At 39.3% G+C, this 22,347-nt stretch overlaps 1 protein-coding gene across 1 annotated transcript in view; it reads right to left on the reverse strand.

Moving 5' to 3' along the window:
- sorcs2 (sortilin-related VPS10 domain containing receptor 2) overlaps positions 1–22,347 on the reverse strand; it is a 291,103-nt gene that overhangs the window by 21,481 nt on the left and 247,275 nt on the right. Inside the window, exons 6-13 of the mRNA XM_059355551.1 lie at positions 20,570–20,634; positions 20,205–20,323; positions 19,437–19,526; positions 14,228–14,407; positions 13,300–13,446; positions 9,292–9,394; positions 8,657–8,733; positions 8,277–8,368 (exon numbers count right to left, since the gene is read on the reverse strand). Of these exons, the coding sequence (XP_059211534.1) occupies positions 8,277–8,368; positions 8,657–8,733; positions 9,292–9,394; positions 13,300–13,446; positions 14,228–14,407; positions 19,437–19,526; positions 20,205–20,323; positions 20,570–20,634 (873 nt within the window). The remainder of the gene's footprint in view (positions 1–8,276; positions 8,369–8,656; positions 8,734–9,291; positions 9,395–13,299; positions 13,447–14,227; positions 14,408–19,436; positions 19,527–20,204; positions 20,324–20,569; positions 20,635–22,347) is intronic.

A 22,347-nucleotide genomic window follows, 5' to 3' on the forward strand; every position in this document is an offset into this window, starting at 1 on the left:
TGAGTGATTCTCTCTGCACTGCCTTCCAAACTAAAAAAACATGCATACATACACATTTTTTTCATTGTTTTTTCCTCCTTTCCTCTCCTCACGTTGTGCTGTATTTCTTTTCTTTCCTCTCTGTCTCCCTGTCCTATCCACCTCTGTCATATTGTATGTGTGTTTTAAGTATACACTGTAACAAATTGCTGTGAGAAAACAGCCAAATTGTGACAGTAACATACTTTTTTCCATTAAAAAGGTATTATACTGTAGAAAACAATGCATTCTGGGCAATATTTGTATTAGACATAAAGTATTTATTTTGAGAACAAATTCGCACACACTTCATGAATGACCAGTTTATGGCATGCTTAGTATCTTAATATTACATTTCTCAAAAGTGAGTTCAATTATATAATGTAATTGTACTGTACTGTAGTCCAGTAGTTTACCAACCCACACGCAAAAGTATAATTGCAAGAAATTTAAAAATTTCAGAAAAATAAGCAAAGACTTAATGTGTTAAGTTAACATATTTTCTTTAACAACCTGACAAATAAGGCTAAACTCCTTACAATGATGTAGCCATGCATTGCTTAATATGAAATCCTCTCATCTGTTTGTCACCAGTGTACAAAATACACACATATAAGTAATTCAAGGCATTAATAAAAAATAATTGAAAAATGTCTCTACCTCAAGAAGTAAACAATGAACTCTTCATAGGCAAAATTTAACAGTAGTGAAGTGACAACGAAGCTTCATGAACCATTTGCTTTATTTTTTGACCCCACTAGATGGCGGTTTTGGCTTAAAAAAAGGTTCTAGCAATGGTAACTGAGTGTGTTTTATCAAATATCTTGTCTTGAATGTAGGTTAAAGAGAATTTGCAAATCATTCATTCTGTTTTTCACAGCATTACAACTAGTGAAGTGACAACAAAGCTTCATGAACCATTTTCTTTATTTTCAGAGCCCACTAGATGGCGCTCTTTGTTCAACAAAGGGCTGAAAACACACTCAATTACCATTGCTAGAGCCTTTTTTAAGCCAAGACCTCCATCTAGTGGGGTCAAAAAATAAAGCAAATGGTTCACGAAGATTTGTTGTCACTTCAGTAATTATTGTTATAGAAAGTCAGTGTCTCCAGAAACCGTTTTTGATTTGGTCTGGTGATGATTTGAAAATGATTATTCTAAGCAATTTTCGTGGGCCCCTCCACACCTTTAGGCCCTGTAAATTAGTACCCTTTTGTTCCATTCTTCTCCTATGCCTTTCAATATCAATGTAAATTATAATATGTTGAACTGAAAAAAACTCATAAATTAAACCCCCAGTATCTCCTACACTGCAAAAAAGCCAACTTGTATTTTGTGGCCTAAAACAGTGATTTAAGTTGGTAAAACTTGGAAATATAAATTATTGACATTTAGGGCAATAATGTAAGTTAGCACAACAAAGGATGCCAGTTGTCTGCTCAAAAACAAGTTTGTGAGTTGTTGTTACTTATATCTTTAAGTTGGGGTTCACAACAAGGGACAATAGTTCTGATAACTCTTATTTCTTTGTTGTGAAATTCGGTCATTAGCGAAAGCTAGCGGCTAACTGATGCTAGCGGCTAACTGATGCTAGCGGCGCTGCTTGTTACAGCTACAAGAGTAGCCGTTCGCGTATCAATGCTAACTCAAAATTGTGGTCGCAACATTAGCTGACATTTCATAGCGGCGTTACAATCGTGCCAATTCAGCACATTGCAGAAGTTAGCAGAAGTTAGGATTAAAAGTTATTACAATGTAAAATTATAAATAAGTACAACTTACAGTTGAGTTGACATACAATTCAGAGTTGAGCAAACTCAAAAAAAACCCCTTAAAATATTTAGTTTAATTGTCCAATTTAAAATTTTATCAAAGTTTGTTGCCTTGAAATTTTGAGTTCACCCAACTTTTCTTTTTTTGCAGTGTACATCTCAAATAGCCAAACCCTTCTGTCCTTTTTTAACACCTACCCCTCTGTGCTTGCTTTTTGTGAGTTGTCAGAGGGTCAAACATGGTTTCCCTGCCTGCCCAAACATTACATTTCAGTTTCTTCACAACAGCAATTTCCTCTCAATCTGATGGAGCGGGCTGCTCAATTTCCATGGCTGCAAGGCTCTCCTCTCTTTATACCTTCAGAACATTTGATTAATGTTCTCCCAGAGGTTGATGAGAAAGAAGGTTGGTCCATTACCTCTGATATCCCTCCCTATCTCACCTCTCTCCACTCTGTATTTGTGTGCTTTGTTCAACAAAGGCGTGAAAACACACTCAATTATCATGGCTAGAGCCTTTTTAAAGGCAAGACCGCCATCTAGTGGGGTCAAAAAATAAAGCAAATGGTTCAGGAAGCTTCGTTGTCACTTCACTAATTACAGCCTTTTTTGGAATCAAAGTTGTCCAACTTGATATAACTTTAGCTGCAACCTGGTCTCACAGAAATCTGTGAAATAGCCACGGATTTTCTTAACTCAAAATCCGTGGAATAGCCACGGAATCACTCAAATTTCCGTGAAATTGACACGGATTTCGCTACAATGCAAGTTATTATTATAAGTTAAATGTCATTAATGTAACCAGGTTGGGTTGCTGACACATTTTGAAGTGAAACCTCTTCTCCAATTGAGGCTGCGAGTTGTGCAACACAAGTTATGTTGTTGCTGTTATGAGTGCTCTGTGTTTCCGTTCTCTCCATGAGTTTAACAATCCTCTTCAATTCTAGGTCAACTCGGGCTGTGTTCTCTGCTGGAGGCCTTCGTTTGACGTTTTCATGTCTGAAGTTTTGCTTTGAATAGAACAAAAGAATACATTAATAACAAACTGAACGTCATTTTTTAAAAACAAGTAATACACAGCAATAGGCTATTTAAAGTTTCTAAGTTTATCATATGCATAGGAATTACAGGGAAGCCATCATTGGCAATGGAAATCTCAAGTCATAGGCACCTTCCAACCATGCTCATTAAATAAAAGAAAAGTATAAACAAAGAGATTCTAAATAGTGCAAGTTAAATTTAACATGAATACAATTCATTAAATGACACAGTAATTGCGATTAATAAACTGAATGTACATATTAATGTAGTACATGTACACTACTGGTCAAAAGTTTTAGAACACACCAACTTTTCCAGAATTTAATTGAAAATAATGCAGTTTAATGTCACAGTGTACTCTGAAATTAATGCACATTTGCAACATTTAAAATTCTTTACTGAGCATGATAGTGTTTTGAAAGTAAAAAAAAGATTCAAAATCACATTTTATGTTGGACTTAAGGACTAAAAAAAGACACAAAATGACCAAAAAAAGACACAAAATGACAAAAAAGACACCAAAAGACACAAAATGACTAAAAAAAGACACAAAATGACCAAAAAAAGACACAAAATGACTTACAAAGACATGAAAAGAATTCAAAAATGGACAAAATAGCCCAAGACTCCATAGAGTTAAGTTGTTAACCCACTTCTTGTTCCCTGAAAAAAGGCCTACTTGTATAATTCTGAAATGTACGTTATATTTCATCTTTTTTACTTACCTCTGGCAGTTCACCACTTACCTTTGTACCCTTTCAAGCTGTTGATTTGACTTGAACTGCTTGATTTTAAATAAAAAACTGGAAAAATTGGGGTGTTCTAAAACTTTTTACCGGTAGTGTATATGCATAATGATAAGTACAAATCTATAAAGAGAGGTGTAAATATTTGTAAATAGTAAGTAAAAATATATTAAAGGTAACGTTAAAGTGAAATTATAAGGGAAACATGAAGAGGTATGCTCAATATTTAAAGAGTCTTGTGGCTACTGTCAGCTGGCCTGTGTTAAAGCCTATGTACAACAACAACAGTAAGCAAAGATCCATCATAGATACCTCAAATAAAGCTGTTCCACAAAGGAGGACACATGAGTCGATGCCTCACAGTCAGCAGGCACAGAATCTGGAGTTGCAGGATCCAGGGGGGGCGGGGGAGGTCTTGTCTTCCAGAATAATATTAGTTGTCTTAATGCCACTATTAGAGCTTGTTACCCCTGTTTTAGGGATCCAATCACAGAGCGGGGAGGGACGGCAAGACGATGACGCGTACTACCCGGCAGACGGAAGCTTGTAGTTTTCTTACAGATCCAACATGGCTGCAGCAGACGTGAAACTCTCTTTAGCTGTAGATGGTGTTTTAAATAGTTTAGAGCGAAAGTTGAAAGGCGAAAGGTCTCTCGGCGGCCCCGCTGTCCCCCGGCTCGTAGCAAGATCACCGGCGTTACAGTAGCGGGGCTAATAGCAGTAGCGATACGCTACCGTTACGGCGTTAGCGGTAGCTATTAGCCCCGCTATTGTAACGCCGGTGATCTCGCTACGAGCCAGGGGACAGCGGGGCCGCCGAGAGACCCGCAGCAGCTTGTTTATTGCCCATAAAATCAGTGGATGTGTGTGGCTGAATGACATGAGGGGGAATAAAGCGTGAAAATAAATAATCTTGCAGAAAGCGAGAACTGCAGAAGCAAAGCAGCAAACAACACTCTCTCACAGACACACACACAACAAACATCCATTTCTGTTGCTCTACTACGTCATCTGGTATAACTGATCTGATTGGCTAAGAGCTACCTACAGACGCTTTTGATAGACATTCTAAGCGTCCAATAAACGGCTCTGGAGGATCGTAAACCACACTTCCTCTACGGAGAAATGAATGGCTGGTTCCCAGACCAAATCTCATTTGAGATTAGTCTGGTGTTAGCCAGGCTAGGATGTTATTGCTTTGTTGATCCCATTTTTTGAATGAGCAAACTCTTTCCCCACCTTCTCTCACTCTTCCTTATTATACCAGGTTATTGTTCCTGACAATTGAAAATGGAGGGAAAAAATATTTTGTTTTCAAAATGATCTATTTTTTAAAATAAATTAAATATATGATATAGAAATATCACATGTAGACTGGGCATAATGTACATGTTTGCTGTCCTGAAAATGCCTCAGCTTTGACGTTTTACTTAATACTTTGCGATTCAGGGAAGCTGATTTATTTCACCTACCATCTCATTTGTCTGTGTGATGAGCTGTGATATTCAATTGACTTGCTCTTGCTTGAAGTAATTTTTATAGTTTTTCTCTCATAAGGTTTAAACTGATAAAAATGCAGTTGTTCCTCCTTTTCAATCGACATAATTCAACCATTTCTCAAAAAGCCAACCATTCAACCAATAATGACAAATAATAAGAACATCCGCCTGATATCTAAATGTACCATACTTGCAATGTTCATGCAATTACTAACAGGTTTGATCTAGTCACGCCTCCTCAGCCTGGCTTGACCACCCCAACTTCCATGTGTCAATCACAACCAGGTGGCAACCTCCGGGTCTGAGCAGGGAGGCAAACCAGGAAGTGCCTTAAACCTGCATGCTACTGCATAGTGTAGCATGCAACATGTAACACTCTTCTCTATTTTGGAGCAATTGAAGGAATAATTGGGGTGCATGAAACTCATTCCCCAAAATAGAACGCAGGCCAGAAATCTCTGCACCTGATGATAATAACATTAGGGTCATGAAGTGGTAAAACTGTGTTAATTTAACTTTGAACAAGCTGTCTTTTCTGATAGAACAATGTCTCATGCATCTACAGCTTTCTCCGGCTCTCAGCACGATGTTTCCACCACACTGCCAGAGTCTTTGACATTATTAGCTGAAAGGAACATTTTAAAATGAAAAACAGCACTCTATGGTGTCTCCCAGTGCCCCATCTGAAAGGTCATTTGAATTTAATCTGTGATATCTGTTTTCTGAGTACACTTTAATCTATGGTTTCTAAGTATTTCATCCTTATTTAAAGAGGTTGATGGGGTAATTGAGCCTGACATTGTCTGCATAAGCTGAGAGCGAGGAGCATTTCAATTATTTTGATGGGGACAGTGGTTGACTGGGGGAGTGGTCTTTGCCTGTGCTATATAAATATAGGTCCTCGGCAGATGTGGAGCTCTGAAGTGTGTATCAACACTTCATGCACTTAACCAGTTAGAAAGAAAACCTTTTTTTTATAACTTTGGTGGACCAACCTTATGATTACCTTTGTCTTATTAATAAATCCTATCACAAGAGTCTAAGGGCTCTATCTTTATGTTGGTGCAACAATAGAGCAAGTATAGAGCACACGATGAACTACTGGGAGAAGAAAAACCAACGGGTGGGAAGGTTGGTCACATAAAGCAGTGCAAAGAGCAGGCCAGCTGACTGAGATGCTTGGGCCCGGGACAAGATTCTCTCAAGATTCTTCCGTTTCTTCCATATTTTTTTTGGTTGACTACTCCTTCCAGAGTTTTGGTCGCACATACACTAAAAAGGTATCCAATCAACCGGCTCGGCCATGACAAGTGTGCTATGACTTTTGTAAGGGTTTTGGCAAACGTTTTTCAAATTATTCAGCAAAAACACAGCCAAAAAATTCCCCCAATGTTACCTTATGGAGAGGCTAGAGTGGATGACATCATCCCTAGAGTGCAGAGGGACAGAAATTTTTGTCAAAAAATTAATTTGGAAACTGCGCTTGAGGCTGCAAATGTTACTTAGCAGAAATAATTTATACAAAGAAACGTAGGAAAATTGGTCTTCTCACTCACATTGGTCTGCTAAAGCTGTCACAGTTATATTTTTGGCGTAGGACGCACAGATGCGCCACCAACACACAGCCTCATAGACTGCCATATTAAAAAGGCAGGGGTACCAGTTTCTTCTGATCGCTCAAAAAAGACAATTCCTTCATTTTTCTTCACAAAACAGATATGTAGACGTTCAGGAAGAACTCAGGATGCTCAAAGTGAAGTCGGATCAATAATAGGAATTATGGTTTTGCCAAAAAAGCTTTCTGCGTTCAAGAGATATTTTTAGCTTTTTTCCTGTCTATCTCATTGGTGTCAAATTGCACAGCTGCAGTTGATTTCAGCTGATTGCTCTGCTCTGATTGGTGGACACCACCAGGCCCTTGGTTGCTTTTCCATTTTGAAAACAGTTCAAATTGTTATCTAATTATGTATGGAAAAGAGTCACAGGCCAGAGTCAAGCACACTCAAAATTTCTTTAGAAATGTTCTAGATTTAAAATATGCCTTGAAATATGTCATCAAGGTTGAAAGCAAATACGTACACTGTGTCCCAAATTACCAAACATGTCTCTGAAAAACAGTTTTGTGTTACCTTCAACAAAATGGTAAGCCATGCTTTGTTAAAATATCATTCACATTTAATTTATTCAGATAAAGAAAGGAGACACCTTGAGGAATTCAGAATGTTATTATTTGTTGGGCTTGTGTTTTCTTGTCCTTCTATCTGAGCAGCACCTGCTGCTGCACCTGCAGCCGCTCTGTGTCCTTCAGGGCAGCCATTCTCTACCTTGGGGTCCCGACCCCAATTGGGGTCCCGAGATGATTTCTGGGGGTCGCCAAAGCCCTCTTTATTTTAAGGGGTGTAATAAATCTAATGTGTTAAATATAGATGAGTCAGCATTTAATTAATTAGTGGGACAAAAACAACTAAATAAGAGCTACATTAAACATTTATTAATATATTTAAATAGAAAAATCACTATAGAAAAGTTTAAAAATAAAGGCTATATTGCGAGAATAAGGGCATGTGTAACATCCCTCCTGCAGTATACACAGGTAACCTCACCCAGTAGTAACCTTATGTAGCGGTAACCTCAGCTAGCGGTAACCTCAGCTAGCGGTAACCTCACCTAGTGGTAACCTCATCTAGCAGTAACCTCATCTAGCGGTAATCTCACCAAGTGGTAACCTTGCCTAGTGGTAACCTCACCTAGCGGTAACCTCACCTAGCAACAGAAACACAGAGCTAATGGAAAAACGGCGAAGCGTCAGGGAGACGAAAATGCTGAATATCTCAAAGAGAAAAAGAGAGGGTACCATGAAAGTCACATTGAGTTCGGCTTTATAGAAGCAATGGACAATGGGGGGGGGGGGGGGGGGGTCGCCAAAGTTTACAATTGTAAAAATGTGGGTCCCTCAAGAAAAAGGTTGGGAACCACTGTACTAGAGGGCCCAATTCTGCCCAGGACAAGTGATCCGTTTGCCCCCTCCCTTGCCTGGCAAAGAGAACATTATTTTAGTGGAAACTGGGTTGTAGACTGAGAGCAGCTGACTCAGAACCACGTTTCTTATTGATTGGTGATTTGATGAAACTACTGTAGCATGTGTTACAGTAGTAAGGATTTCAAGTTATATGCTGACACACTGGAGCAGTAATCTTACTTTAGTATCTTCAGGGGAATAGAGGTGTCCTTGATGGCAACAATGACCCCACCATGGTCTAGGTACAGGATGTGATGCTCCTCCTCGAAAACCTGTAAAAAAGTAACATAAAAGGTTTGGAGCCGACACTGAATAGAACATATTTTACTAATGTAACAAGTTGTTAACATCAGTCTAAATCAGTTATCTTGAAAAATGAACACCTAAAAGACCTACAATAGTGTAAAGTTGGAGCCAAAGAAAACTGGACACTTAAAAAATTAGATTTTTTTATAATCTCTTCAGATTTTGAACTTTCATGAGAGTGGAAGGGAAGGAGGTTTCATGTGGAGAAGGTAAAGGGGGAAAGGCTTAGAGGGAGGGGAGATAGAAGGATGTACCTGTCTCCATGTCCTCCCGCAGTCTGAAGTGATGTACATCTCTTCCTTATACTCTACTAGCTTGGAGCCAAGGTTACCTAAAGGAAAGATGAGAAACTGAAAATTTCATCAGGCAGGGAGTCTCATATTCACCATGCAACTACAACTGATTCAAAGACAGGGAAGAGCATAAAGAATAGATGTGAGGAGACAATGAATAACCGAACAAAGAAGATGATTTCTCCCGTCTAACTTTTTTTATTGCTTTACTTTTCTTGCTGAAAATTTACCAATTTGGAAGACCAAACTTTGGGAAATACTACAGGGGCATCTAAAAAAAATTAGAATATCATGAAAAAGTTAAATATTTTTTGTCAATTATTTCAAAAATGAAACTTGTATATTATATAGATTCATTACGTGAAGAGTGACATATTTCAAGCCTGTTTTTCTTGTAATTTTGATGATTCTGCCTTAGAGATAATGAAATTGATGCTGATACATTTGTACTTTTACTTCAGTAAGTTTAGTGGAGTCATTTCACAGTGTGGTATTAGTACTTTTACTGATGTAAGGGATTTGAATATGTCTTGCACCATTGGGTCACCAATTAAGGTCACTATAAATACATCTTTTTTTTTACTCTGGAAACTCACCAGCACCCATGATGAGACCTGGAGCAGAGTCTTTGGTGTGGACAGTCCCGGACACGTAGGGGTTGTCCGCCCAGCGTAAGTGGAGGTGAAGGTGACAGTCGGGCTGCAGAAAGCAAACATGTAGAGAGAATTTAATGTGAGGATAAAAGCATCATTCTCCTACTGTATGTATACTTTTCATTTTATAGATTTCACAATGGATTTGTGGCAATGTATTTGTTAAAAATAGTAACACTTCAGTTAAATAGTAAATGAACTAAAGACACATAACACACACTCAGTAATGCTAATTGAGTCTTAGGGTCTGAAGGGATCTTTCGGGGGAGATATAGCAAGACACTAGCCTGGCTAACACCAGACCAAATCTCATTGGAGATTAGGTCTGGAATCCAGCCATTCATTTCTCCGTAGAGGAGGTGTGGTTTACGATCCTCCAGAGCCGTTTATTGGGCGCTTAGAATGTCTATCAAAAGTGTCTGTAGGTAGCTCTTAGCCAATTAGATCAGTTATACCAGATGACGTAGTAGAGCAACAGAGATGGATGTTTGTTGTTGTGTGTGTGTCTGTGAGAGAGTGTTGCTGCTGCTTTGCTTCTCCAGTTCTCGCTTTCTGCAAGATTATTTATTTTCACGCTTTATTCCCCCTCATGTCATTCTGCCACACACATCCACTGATTTTATTGGCAATAAACAAGCTGCTGCGGGCCTCTCGGCGGCTCAGCTGTCCGCGGTAGCGGGGCTATTAGCCGCTAGCGGCTATTAGCTATTAGCCGCTAGCGACGCTAATAGCCCCGCTACCATAACACCGGTGATCTCAGCGGAGCCGCCGAGAGACCTTTCGCCTTTTAACTTTCGCTCTAAACTATTTAAAACACCATCTACAGCTATAGAGAGTTTCGCGTCTGCAGCAGCCATGTTGGATCCGGAAAGCTTCCAAGTGCCGAGTAGTACGCGTCATCGTCTCACCGTCCCTCCCCGCTCTGTGATTGGATCCCTAAAACAGGGCTAAGAAACTGGCTTGGTTGCCAGACCGTCTGGAGGTTCGAAATTAAATTTGAGTGTGCAAGGCAGTCTGGGTATACCCAGGCTAGCAAGACACAGTACTTGCCACAAATAATTGGTGCATCATTTGAAGGAAAGCACAATTTCCTAGTCATTAATGTGTATTAAAAGTTAATCAATCAATTGAAAAGAGCAAAGTGTGTCAGACCTTACACCAATTTGACTGGAGTATATGAAGGCCATTCCTATGGTCACTTTTTACAATCACTTGTTATTATCACTCTTGTTCTTGCAGCATTTTTTTGTGTTGATATCATTTGTAACACAGATTTGTTGCTAAATCTTACAGACAACACAGCTCCCAGGGTCACTGGGGACACACAAACCCCGCCATCACGTTCAGGTGGCAATGAGTGTCGTAGAATTAATTTGAGGATGTATTAAATATCAGACATATAGCGGTTTAAATATGCATCAAACATGTTTTGATAAACACACAGAAATCTGACCAACAGTCACAGTCTCTTTACAGGAAACGTCTGCTTGATTGAGATATGAACAGCTCGGATTTGGGAAATCCCAAGTGTGCTCTGATATCAAGTGTTTTTCAAATCAGGAAATTACAGGACGTTGAACCTTAGTTACACAGAAACAATGACACGCCAACCTGCAAAGTAAAAAGAGAGAAACTGGGTGTCGTCTCTCAGTGTTGTTCTGACTTTTGGATTCGTCTGACACCTTTGGCATCTGAATCTGTTTTATGATACTTGCTAAATAAATCCCGCACAAGGCTGCTATTCGAATCGACCTGGTCGTCAGTTGTTTTTCTTCAAAGATTTTCGACAACATGAGAAAAGTAACCACCAAGCCATGACCTATAGACTTTGTAAACACCTCTTCACACAGTCTTCTAGCTCCCGACATGCTAACCAGTCAACTGGCCTCCAGCCTGCATCCCAGTCTGCCTGTTTACTGTCCCAACTGATGTCAAGCCAGTTCCTGTATTGGACGTCCCAGCCGACATCATGCCAACCATCCTCTTTCCTGAGTCCTTCTTCTCTGGCTCTCAACAAAGGCGGTCACACTTTTCTTTTCCTCTCCCTCCCCTATTTTTCCTGCTTCAATCCTCTTGTCTCGTCTTGTCGTCTGTCTTATACTTTGGAAGACTCTCTCTGCACTGCCTTCCAAACTAAAAAATCCCAATCCGTCCATCCATCCATCCATCCATCCATTTTCCTCCACTTATCCCAGGCGGCAATCTCCGTGTCTGAGCATGGAAGCCACCAGGAAGTGCATAAAGCCTGCAATTCACCGAAAATTCCAGTAGGGGGTGCTAAGTTTGGCTGCAAAAGAAATCTGCCCATTCATTTCAGTGCTAAATTTGAAAACTTCTCACTTGATTTATTACCTCAGAAAAAATTTTCAGGGACAACATTATGGTCTCAATCGCTAGTAAAAAATCTTCTTCAAGACAATTTGATGTCAATAGTTCTAATAATGGCCCCATTTAGAAGAAAATAGAAGATAAAGATCGTATGATTTGGGGCGTTTCCATTATTTATATACAGTCTATGGCTTATCCGCACTTTGGATAAAATCATGGAAAGACTCACGGCCCTGGAAAAGCGACTGGATCGATCCGGAGACCAGAATGGACAAGATGGCTACCGGGAAATTGCATGCTGCCACTTTCGCCTAAGCCCAAATTCCAATCTTATCTGGCCTCCCCTAAACAGCCCTGGCTCAAGGCTGTTACTGGATAACAAATCCCCCTGGATGAGCACTGCAGCGAGACTCTTCTTCCCCTGCCCCCTCTACCTCCTACAGACAACTGTTGACTGTCTGCTGCTGTATAACAACCGCTATGTTATCGCTTTTTGACATTCCAGCGAGCTGAGACGGGGACTAATTAGGTGATGGGCAAAGGCGGGTCTCAGGCTTACACACTCGAACTCCCACACATACATAGGTATGCATACCAATGTGTTCCATTGGTCTGGTCATTCTCCTACTCTTCCTCAAGAAGAGATCCGGTACCCGCTGATCTCCTGATCTACTCCCCCCATTGGCCCTGCCTTTTTGTCTTTTTCCAGTCCGGCTTCACTCCAATCCATCCTGTCATCTGGTTAGTCTCCAAGGCGGTTCAGTCCGTCTACCCTACCTCAACTAAGATTGTGCCTAGTTTAACTTTTTTCTTTGGACTGCTCACCTACAGTACAGGCCAAAAGTTTGGACACACCCATCTCATTCAATGCGTTTTTCTTTATTTTCATGACTATTTACATTGTAGATTCTCACTGAAGGCATCAAAACTATGAATGAACACATATGGAATTATGTACTTAACAAAAAAAGTGTGAAATAACTGAAAACATGTCTTGTATTTTAGATTCCTCAAAGTAACCACCCTTTTCTTACTAGAATATAAGACGTGTTTTCAGTTATTTCACACTTTTTTGTTAAGCACATAATTCCACATGTGTTCATTCATAGTTTTGATGAATTTACAATGTAAATAGTCATGAAAATAAAGGAAAAACATTGAATGAGAAGGTGTGTCCAAACTTTTGGCCTGTACTGTATGTACAGAACACTGCTTATAAAGTCAAAACTCTCATTTTGACACAGTCCTCTTCATTTTATATTGAAACCAGAGTTTTGACAGGATTAGTTAATAATGCAATTACGCCAATCTCTGTATAGTGAAAGACAGAAACTTAGTGCACTACAGCAGAAGTTCTCACTCATTCTTTGGAGTCAGACCATAAAATTAACAGTTAAAAATTAACAGTTTTTACAAAAAATGTCCAAAAAGCAGATGGCAAATACTAAGTGTGCTATCCATAAACTGGTCATGTATTGGGATCTAAATGGTTACTTTATTGTCTAATTTAAAAATGGATGTAGAAGAAAAAAATAAAGTCAAAACCATCTATGAGTTCAACTCAGGTATTAGATAAAATGAAGACAAAAAGAGAAGAGACTTGTGTATTGGGTCAGTACTTACTTCTTTGCAGCTGATTGGCTTGCCATTCATATCAGTGAGAGGTGGTGCCAAGTGTTCCCAGCTTTGTCCTTTGTTAAAGGTGATGAGAGTTGTCACTTTCCCCTCACTTTTCTGATTGGCCAGGAAGACTCCTTTTATTCCACGCACCTGGGAAATGAAGTGGATTTACAACAGCTAGTGTTATAAAAAATGTAAAGTAAGCTATTGTAAACTTTGTTTCACAGTGGTCACAAGGGGAAAAGAAAATATCCTGATAAATGCTCAAACCTGTATCAGTAGAATATGGAAGCCCCTATGAGAAAAATGCTCATGTAAAATTGAAAATTCTACAATACTATTGTTCTTATCCACATCTGTATCTGGTATTTGAGTAAAAATTGAAATAATAATAATAATCCAATTTGCATTTTAATTTTCTTATAAACTATCACAGTTCAGTGGGCAATATTCAAATGCTGATTCAAATTTGAAAATTAAATGCAATATTCACAATATAGCTTTTTATTGTGCAAACATTATCTAAGTAACAATTAAATAAAAAACATTTTTCAAAGGCTTAACATTGCTAACCTAGAATTAATTATTAATTAATGAATTATCCTTAACCGCTTATCCAAACATGCAATTTTTCTAACAAATGGTGACCCCGACATGGAATCAATCCCAGCTGATATTGGGCAAGACAACATGTCACTAGACTATCACAAGGCTGACACATAGAGACAGATGGCAGCTGGATCCTGTGATGTCCCAAAATAACATATCACACAAATCAGTCTTGTCAGGCTTCGGCCAATCAGCATCCTGTTCGAAGCAACTCAAAACTACATGATTGTGACAACATGGAGAGGTGACATACAAATCAACAATGGCAGCTCCTAAAGTGGGTCGTGTAGATGCTGCACTCCTCCATCCCATCCCATCTCACCTCAAGTATGTCGATGAGGACATTTTCCTCTGGCTGTTTCGTGCTGCGAACATTTTCCAGGACAATGGAATAGTAGACGCCCTGGGGGTCAGACTGGTAAAGGTTGTATGTGTCTGACTGGTACCACTCCTGGAGGGCAAGGAAGACCTGGTTTTCATCTGTACTCACAATCTGGACATCCTGGAGGCATAGATGGAGGAATGGAGGGAAGAAACAGAAGGAGAGATGGGGCAGTCAGTATTTTCTGAATGAGAGGTGCTGGAAATGAAAGAACAGTAGAGGCAAGAGAGGAGAAAACTAATGATAGAAAAATAAGTGTGAAAATAGATTAAACAATAGAGACGCTCCTTCTTTCCCACCCCCACTTCCCACAGACACCTGCTGATTGTTGACTCTGTCTGGAACCTGACCAAGGCTGTCTCCATGGCAACTTGCTGTGTTATTGCTATGACATTCCTGCGACCTGAAGCACTGACTGGTTGGGATGCCAGGCGAGGAGACTCAACAGGCTTACTCACATTAACTTCTACATACATACATACACACGGACATATACACACATATATATATATACATATATATATGAATTTAAACATAAATCCAAATTAGACTGCAGTAACTTGCATAGGTATAAGTTTATTTGATAGGGGAATTATTATCGAGATCGTGATCAAGGAAAAAAGTAAGATAAAATGATTATTAAGACTAAAATATAACATTACTTTATGATATTAAGTCTAAAATACACAAATCTTTGAATTTGTTAAACATTTTTAAATACACTTATAACAAAATTAACTAGAAAATATTTATTCACTGAAACAAAATATAAAAGCAGAAAGAAGACAACAACATTACTATCAGAACCTTTTACAGGAAAACCAGAGCGCAGTAACTACATTTTTGGGGTCAAAGGTCAAATAAATCGTCATGATTTTTTAGCTTAAAAATGACATCATCAATACATGTAGAAATAAGTGTCATATCACTGACCCACCGATAACCCATTTGGCATGCCAGTTAAAAAACAACAACTTTAAAACACTAAAAAACTTTTTCTCAGTTTTACCCTTTGCCCACGGTTACTGCCGTTAAGCTTTGTAGGGCAGTGTTGTGTTCTGATTGGTACACTGTAAAACCAACTTGTTGTTTCAACTAAAATATTTGATTGTCCATGCTGCGAAATAATTTTATGTCAAGACAACGAAGACAATGGAGTTAACTCAAATTAATCTTGCTATTTGACTCAGTATTTTAAGTTAAAATGACTTTTTGCACAAATCTTTGTTGTATTGAAAAGGAAAAAATAATTATAATAACAAACAAGCAGCATTGGGTTTTACAGTGTAGGTCTGGTTTACAGATTATAAACATTAAAACAGTTTGAATGTTTTTTGCAGCGTGCAAGCCAGCATGTTTTCTGGCTATTCTGACCACAATCCTCAGGAATGCAAATAGGAGCTAGAGGTTGAAAGTTCAAGTTAGTTCTGCCAACACAATGCATCTCTGTTCTGTGTGATAAAGAGGCAGTTGTCAGCATTATCAACAGAGGGCGCTCCTCCTTCAGATATCATGCTTCATGAAAAGCATCATATGCTCATCCATCATTCACAACTTCATTTTTGTAACATGCCACCCAAAGTACCAAGCCCAAACTGCTTTTGTACTCATACACTAAAATAATGTATTATTTGATGTTTTATGCTCCCTGCTGGAAGCCCCATGTTGACCTTACCAATGGGCAGTGGCATATCTAAATCAATTAATGCTTGCTAAGGTGTGATGAGATGCATTAGGACACCCCAATGGACGTGCATAGAAAATAAAGGGTGTTTTGATGTGCATCATGGTATCAGTTTGTTGAGGCAAGGCAAGGCAAGTTTATTTATATAGCACAATTCGGACACAGGGACATTCAAAGTGCTTTACAGGGGCAAGATTAAAATACATAAAACACATTAGAAGACATTTAAAAGCGAATAAAAAATAGATAAATAAATTTAAAAAAAGTGAATGAATAAAACATTTAAGAGGGAATGAATAAAAATTACAGGTTAAAATGGAAACAGAAAAGTCTTCAGACTTGATTTAAAAGAGCTGAGAGTTGCAGCAGACCTCAAGTTCTCTGGGAGTTTGTTCCAGAGATTTGGTGCATAAAAACTAAACGCTGCTTCTCCTTGTTTAGTCCTAACTCTGGGGACTGTAAGTAGACCTGTCCCAGACGACCTAAGGGCTCTGGACGGCTCATAACGTATCAGCAGATCGGTAATATATTTTGGCCCTAGACCATTTAGGGCTTTTTAAACCAACATTAATATTTTGAAATCAATTCTTTGAGTGACAGGAAGCCAGTGTAAAGACCTCAGAACTGGGGTGATTTGATCCAATTTTTTGGTCCTGGTGAGTACTTGAGCAGCAGCGTTCTGAATTAGCTGAAGCTGTCTGATAGATTTTTTTGGAAGCCCTGCAAGGACACTGTTACAGTAGTCAAGTCTACTAAAGATAAATGCATGGACAAGTTTTTCTAAATCTTGCTGAGACATAAGCCCTTTAATTCTTGATATGTTTTTAAGGTGGTAATAAGCTGACTTATTAATTGATTTAATGTGTTTTTTTAAATTCAAGTCTGAGTCTATGACAACACCAAGATTTCTGGCTTGGTGTGTGGTTTCTAACATAACAGATTTAAACTCTGCACTGACTTTTAATTGTTCATCTTTGGCACCAAAGACAATTACTTCAGTGCCTCTCTTTTTCAAGAATTATCGCATGCAAGACATTGTGTCTGTCCCACTGGAGCTGACTGTATGTCGTGGTCGTATAGTGTTACTGGTTAAATAGCATTAAAGCTTTAAATAGAACGAAAGGTGATTACATCCTGGGCGATAGACAGCAAACGACAGGATGTAGGGTGATTTCACAGCCCAGCACGCTGAATGCATGTGTCTGCTCATAAGTTGTGTTTGTGTGTGTGGTTAATTCATTCAACTTGGGTCAGGTCTCACAGGACAGAGGCAAACTACTTTCTCTGATGGCCTCTGCATTTTTTATCCTCCAGCCCTTCAATTATTCACAGTGGGAAAAAATGGTGCCTGAAACAGCCCCTCTGTCACCTTTACACACACACACACACACACACACACACACACACACACACACACACACAGAGTCCTCTCTTCAGCTATATCCTTTTTCTTTATTTTTCTCCTCTGTCCCCCCTCTTCTCCCTCCTCTGTGTCACTCGAACTAAAAGCTTTGCAGTGTATGACCTCTCTGTTCACCCAAGTAAGATGACACATGTCGGAAGAGGGGGAGACAAGAGACAGAGAGCAAACACACACACACACACACACACACACACACAGACACACACTTTTCATTCACAAACTGATTTCACCGCAGCCTTCCTGCCACACCTAATAAAAACTGCATACTTATTGTCCCCCTAAGTAGACAAAGTGTGCGTGTGTGTGTGCCGTACATGTGTGTATGTTTCTGTAATTCAATCCCTTTCACCTTCCTTGAGGATCACTGAGTACTGTAGCTGAAGTAGTCAAGCAATCGAGGCGTGACATCCCTCTAAAGTGGTGGGTTGGAGCTAGAGTGATTTTATGCATTTCCTGAAGTGTGTGTGTTTGTAAAACACACTCCACATAGTCCTCTCTGACAGAGTGCCAGTGATAGCCTTAAAGGTTAACTTTTCTTAGTTGAAAGCTGAAAAATACACAAGCAGTCTCCTCGGACTGGACATTAAATCGTCGTAGTTCAGGTTGGTGTCGTGCTAAGAAAGCCTCCCTGTGCCACTGATGCTGACAGACACTCAGAACTGAACACTTTCCTATGCTAAGCTATAAATAGGCTAATAGGCTATAAATATGAAAAGCTTCTCTTGTGTTATTAATTTGAATATTGGTTCAACTTGTGAATCTCTCAGAACCTGTTTGCTTTTCCACAGGCTAGAGAGCCATGTCATTATGTCACTGTATATGTCTCCGCTCTCTGCAAGCATAATAACAACAACGGCAGACTACATCATCTCTTTACAAATGTTGCTCCTGGCTTTGCAAGCCTTTATTGGCATCCAGACAACTGGTACAACCCATTTGTGCTGTTCGTTTGTTGATCGATATGGAGGGCGATTACGTTCTTATTAACACTCAACGTGAAAAGTTAATGTTAGCCTTTGTTGTAAGCTAACGCCAGCCCGCTAATGCTAGCCTGCTCATGCTAGCCCGCTCACGCTAGCTTGTATCGACCACATTGCACATTGTTAAATCAAAAAAATTAATGATACATGTTTTTGAGGGTCTTGTTGGTCACGATAATCCCGCCCCCAGCTCCTGACGTTATCAGTTCTGGTTCGAGACCAGCAAAGAGTTGCTGCTCTGAAACAACAAGTTATCCGACAGAAACGGCAAAAGAGGTCGTGTGTCAACACCACAAATTATGGCACACGGGTACATATAGTGGCTCGTGTTTCAAGGCACACATTAACGTATCGCGGCGGGGCTCGTGGGCACGCGGTACAATGGCGCATTCTACAAATAGCACACACATATGGCCCGCAGTTGTAAAAAAAGGAGACTGCAGTTTCTGTGGATTTATGTTGTACAACCACTGACCTTAAGTTTAGGGCAAACCAACATTAAATAAATGTACTTAAATGCCGGAAATGAGGTAGAAGGGTCACGTGACTGCCACAATTTACGTAAAAAACTTTTTAGTTTTGCAGATTGGTAACATAACTTAAGTCAAAAATGGTTAACTTCTTTTTCAAACGGGACACAAACTCCTCTCTCCTGGGTGAAAGTCCGTTGCTTGTTTGACATTATTAGTTGACACTATTACGTCAGCAAGATGGCGGTGGCTGCATTACAGCGGCCGGTGAAATTCGTAAATATAGCTTTTTTCGCTGCCTGTACACACAACCTATATTGATGTTTTGACACGAGGAAAGGCTGTCTGAAACCAGTTTTTCTGGCCAAAAGCCAGTTCTTTGGCTGTTGAAATGCAAAGAACTGGTCTGAGGTTAGGAACCAACTCCAAACCTGCTTTCTAACTTCCTCAATGTGAAAGGGGTAAAAGCGTTTGAAATTAGCTATGTGAGTTGTTGAAGAGTCTATTGCCGCTTTCAAAACAGTGTATCTGCAAATACCTGAAGTTAAATCAACATGAAGTGCACAGAAGCATCCTTTATGTTGTCCTTTACCTTTGGCAAGGCATACTTGGGAAACCTCATCTGGACGAACTCGTTGCGCCGATAGGAAACATAGTGCTTGGTGCGATTCCCTGTGGTGACCTAGAAAAAAACATTAACAAAAGATACAGGCTTAACTTGGCATACTTTCTTTCCAACAATCTGCATGCTAACCAAGAATTTAAATCCACACTTTTGATTCTAATATAAGCTTGTGGCTACATTTCATTATTATGAAACACACACAATCACACAAACTAAAAAGAATAGTGAGAATCGAAAGGAGTGCAGACATTTGTATTTTCATCAAATGAATGAAAGTATAGAAACGATAAACATAGAATAGAAAACATAGAAGAGCTATAAGTTTTATTTAAACTGCAGTGGTTACAGATTATTTTGATTTAATAAATCTTCTACACATTGTCAAAAAGGTGTTTAATAAAAACACATTTGCAGCGAAGAAACCTGATATTTTGTCAGGAGCTGGTGGAGACCAAAACAGAGTTAAAAAAAAAAAAGAGACAACCTCAAGTGAAGAGGCAAAAAATGTAATGTGTGGCCCTAATTTTGTGAAGCACCAGCATGACGTATGTACCTGTTTCACGTTTCTGAGTCATCACCTAATTTGGCATGCTATACATATTTACATATTCAGACCAGTTCAATAATTTTTTTGTAAAATCTCCGGGAAATGAAAACAGAATGATTTCTGTTTCATTGAAATAATTTTATGTCACATCATTCTCCCTGTCACCTCCCTGTTGTTCGGATGTTTACCTTGACAAAAATGTAGTCGTCCTGCACCTGCAGCGATTCACGGTCAATTTTGCCAAGAAACTGAGCTGTCACCATTTTGTCCGAACAGTTCTGGATGAGACAGGTAACATACAGGTAACCTGCAGTCACACGGAAACAAATAGGGGAGAAAAACAGTTACTGTTGGTAAAATGTTAAACAAAAAGGTTCAAATAGAGTCACAAAGGGTCATATAATAACTACTGTGATATATAATTGATCCGATGTGGAACACTATGTGAAAGTTCCACACATTTATTTTGCCGCCACCATGCTTGAGTGACCATGCCCTTAATATCAGGAATACATTTACAAATGTTACATGAGCAGATGGAACATCTCTGTACCTCCACTTGTATCTTGTATTTCCATATGCACCATATCTGGGTCCACATCCACACCAGATACTGACCTGGAACACAGAGAATAATTATATTAATCAACGGCATTTCCGACCAGGGTCAGTTTATTTATTCAGCAATTAGAAAACTTACAACCAAATAACACAACTTCAAATCTTAGCTTAAAACACTGTAAAAGCACTTAAATGTTGAATGTATTTCGCCTCATTTTCCAGTCCAGTTTTCAGAAGAATTATGTTCCCATTGGACAATTCCATACCACAGGATTTCCGTTCCAATGTTTTTGACCAAAAAAAGGTCATTGCACAAAATAGGGAGGATTTGTGCAATCCTTTGCAGGATTAGCTGTGTTTCCTACACGGGGAAGAGTGGCCGCCCGGAAAGTCTCAGGCCACGCCCTCTCAAATGTTCGCTCACTCTGCGTGTCTCCATTACAAAAAGGCCCCCAGAGGGATTTATGAGACTCCGGAGGTGACGAATGGTTTTCGATCGTTGGGCATTTGTTTACTCTGCACCTTATGCATGGAATATGTGCCAGAAAGAATGGAAAGAATTTGTTTCTTTGAGCACTTTTAAATCCAAACTAAGAGTTATTGAAGCCAATTCCATAACATGCACTTGTTTCTCATGACGTGTTTAAGGTCTGTATGTTATGTAAATATGTAACTGTATTCTGTGTTTGCTGCCTCTTGGCCAGGGCTCCCTTGAAAAAGAGGTTCTTAATCTCAATGGGATATTCCCTGGTTAAATAAAGGTTAAATAAAATTTAAAAAATCGTTGCGTAATCGATTGGTGTCAGTTTCCGTGATCATATACGTGATGGATTAAACATGGGAGACGCAACTGTGGCCGCCGTCGCTAACTGTGCACAACGTCCGCCGCTAATCATAAACAAAGCAGCATGGCTAATTATGCACATCGTCTCCGCTGATCATAAACATCGTGATCGTGAATTAACCGGCATCGCTAACTCTGTACAGAGTGTCTGGTGCTTGTTGTAAACAAACAGTATAAGTGAACACCTCCTGCAGCAGCAGCACATACACACTGTACTGCTACAGAGCTAACTGTTAGCTATTTGCAGACTGGACACTAAGGGGTTAACACCCCCTCCGGCTCTGTGACTGCAGCTGGGAGAGACTGCTGCAGGAGGACTGTGCTGCTTTGACTCTTTCTTACTCTTCTCCAAAAGTCTCCAATAATACTAGAAAAAGTCGCCAGATTTGTCGCTAGTCACTTATAATAATAATAATAATCCATTTTATTTACAAGCGCCTTTCAGAACACACAAGGTCACAAAAAAGCATAAAATGATTTAAAAACAGTGGCAACAAAATAAAACATCGAACAGTATTGAGATGATGAGTGGGTGACTAGGTGGTGTATGCTTGTCTGAACAGATTACATTACATTACATTACATTACATGTCATTTAGCAGACGCTTTTGTCCAAAGCGACTTACAATAAGTGCATTCAACCTGATGGTACTAGACATAGACCATAGGAATCAAGTAAGTACATAACTTTAAGAGCTAACTGTCATTGCTAAGGAGTGCTATATGTTAAAGAAGAAAAGAAGACTAAGCAACCTTTAAGCAAAACAATTAACAATCTTAAAGCAAAATTACATTACCAGAGACTAGGAGCTAGGTTAAGTCCACACAAGATAAATGCACAGATGAGTTTTGACTTGGCAACACTGCTTTGCCGGCTTTTACAAAAGGCACGTGTTGTTGTGGCGTCGAGTACTACGTCACATCCT

This window comes from Centropristis striata, chromosome 17, assembly GCF_030273125.1.
Source record: "Centropristis striata isolate RG_2023a ecotype Rhode Island chromosome 17, C.striata_1.0, whole genome shotgun sequence".
In the NCBI taxonomy this organism is placed as follows: domain Eukaryota; kingdom Metazoa; phylum Chordata; class Actinopteri; order Perciformes; family Serranidae; genus Centropristis; species Centropristis striata.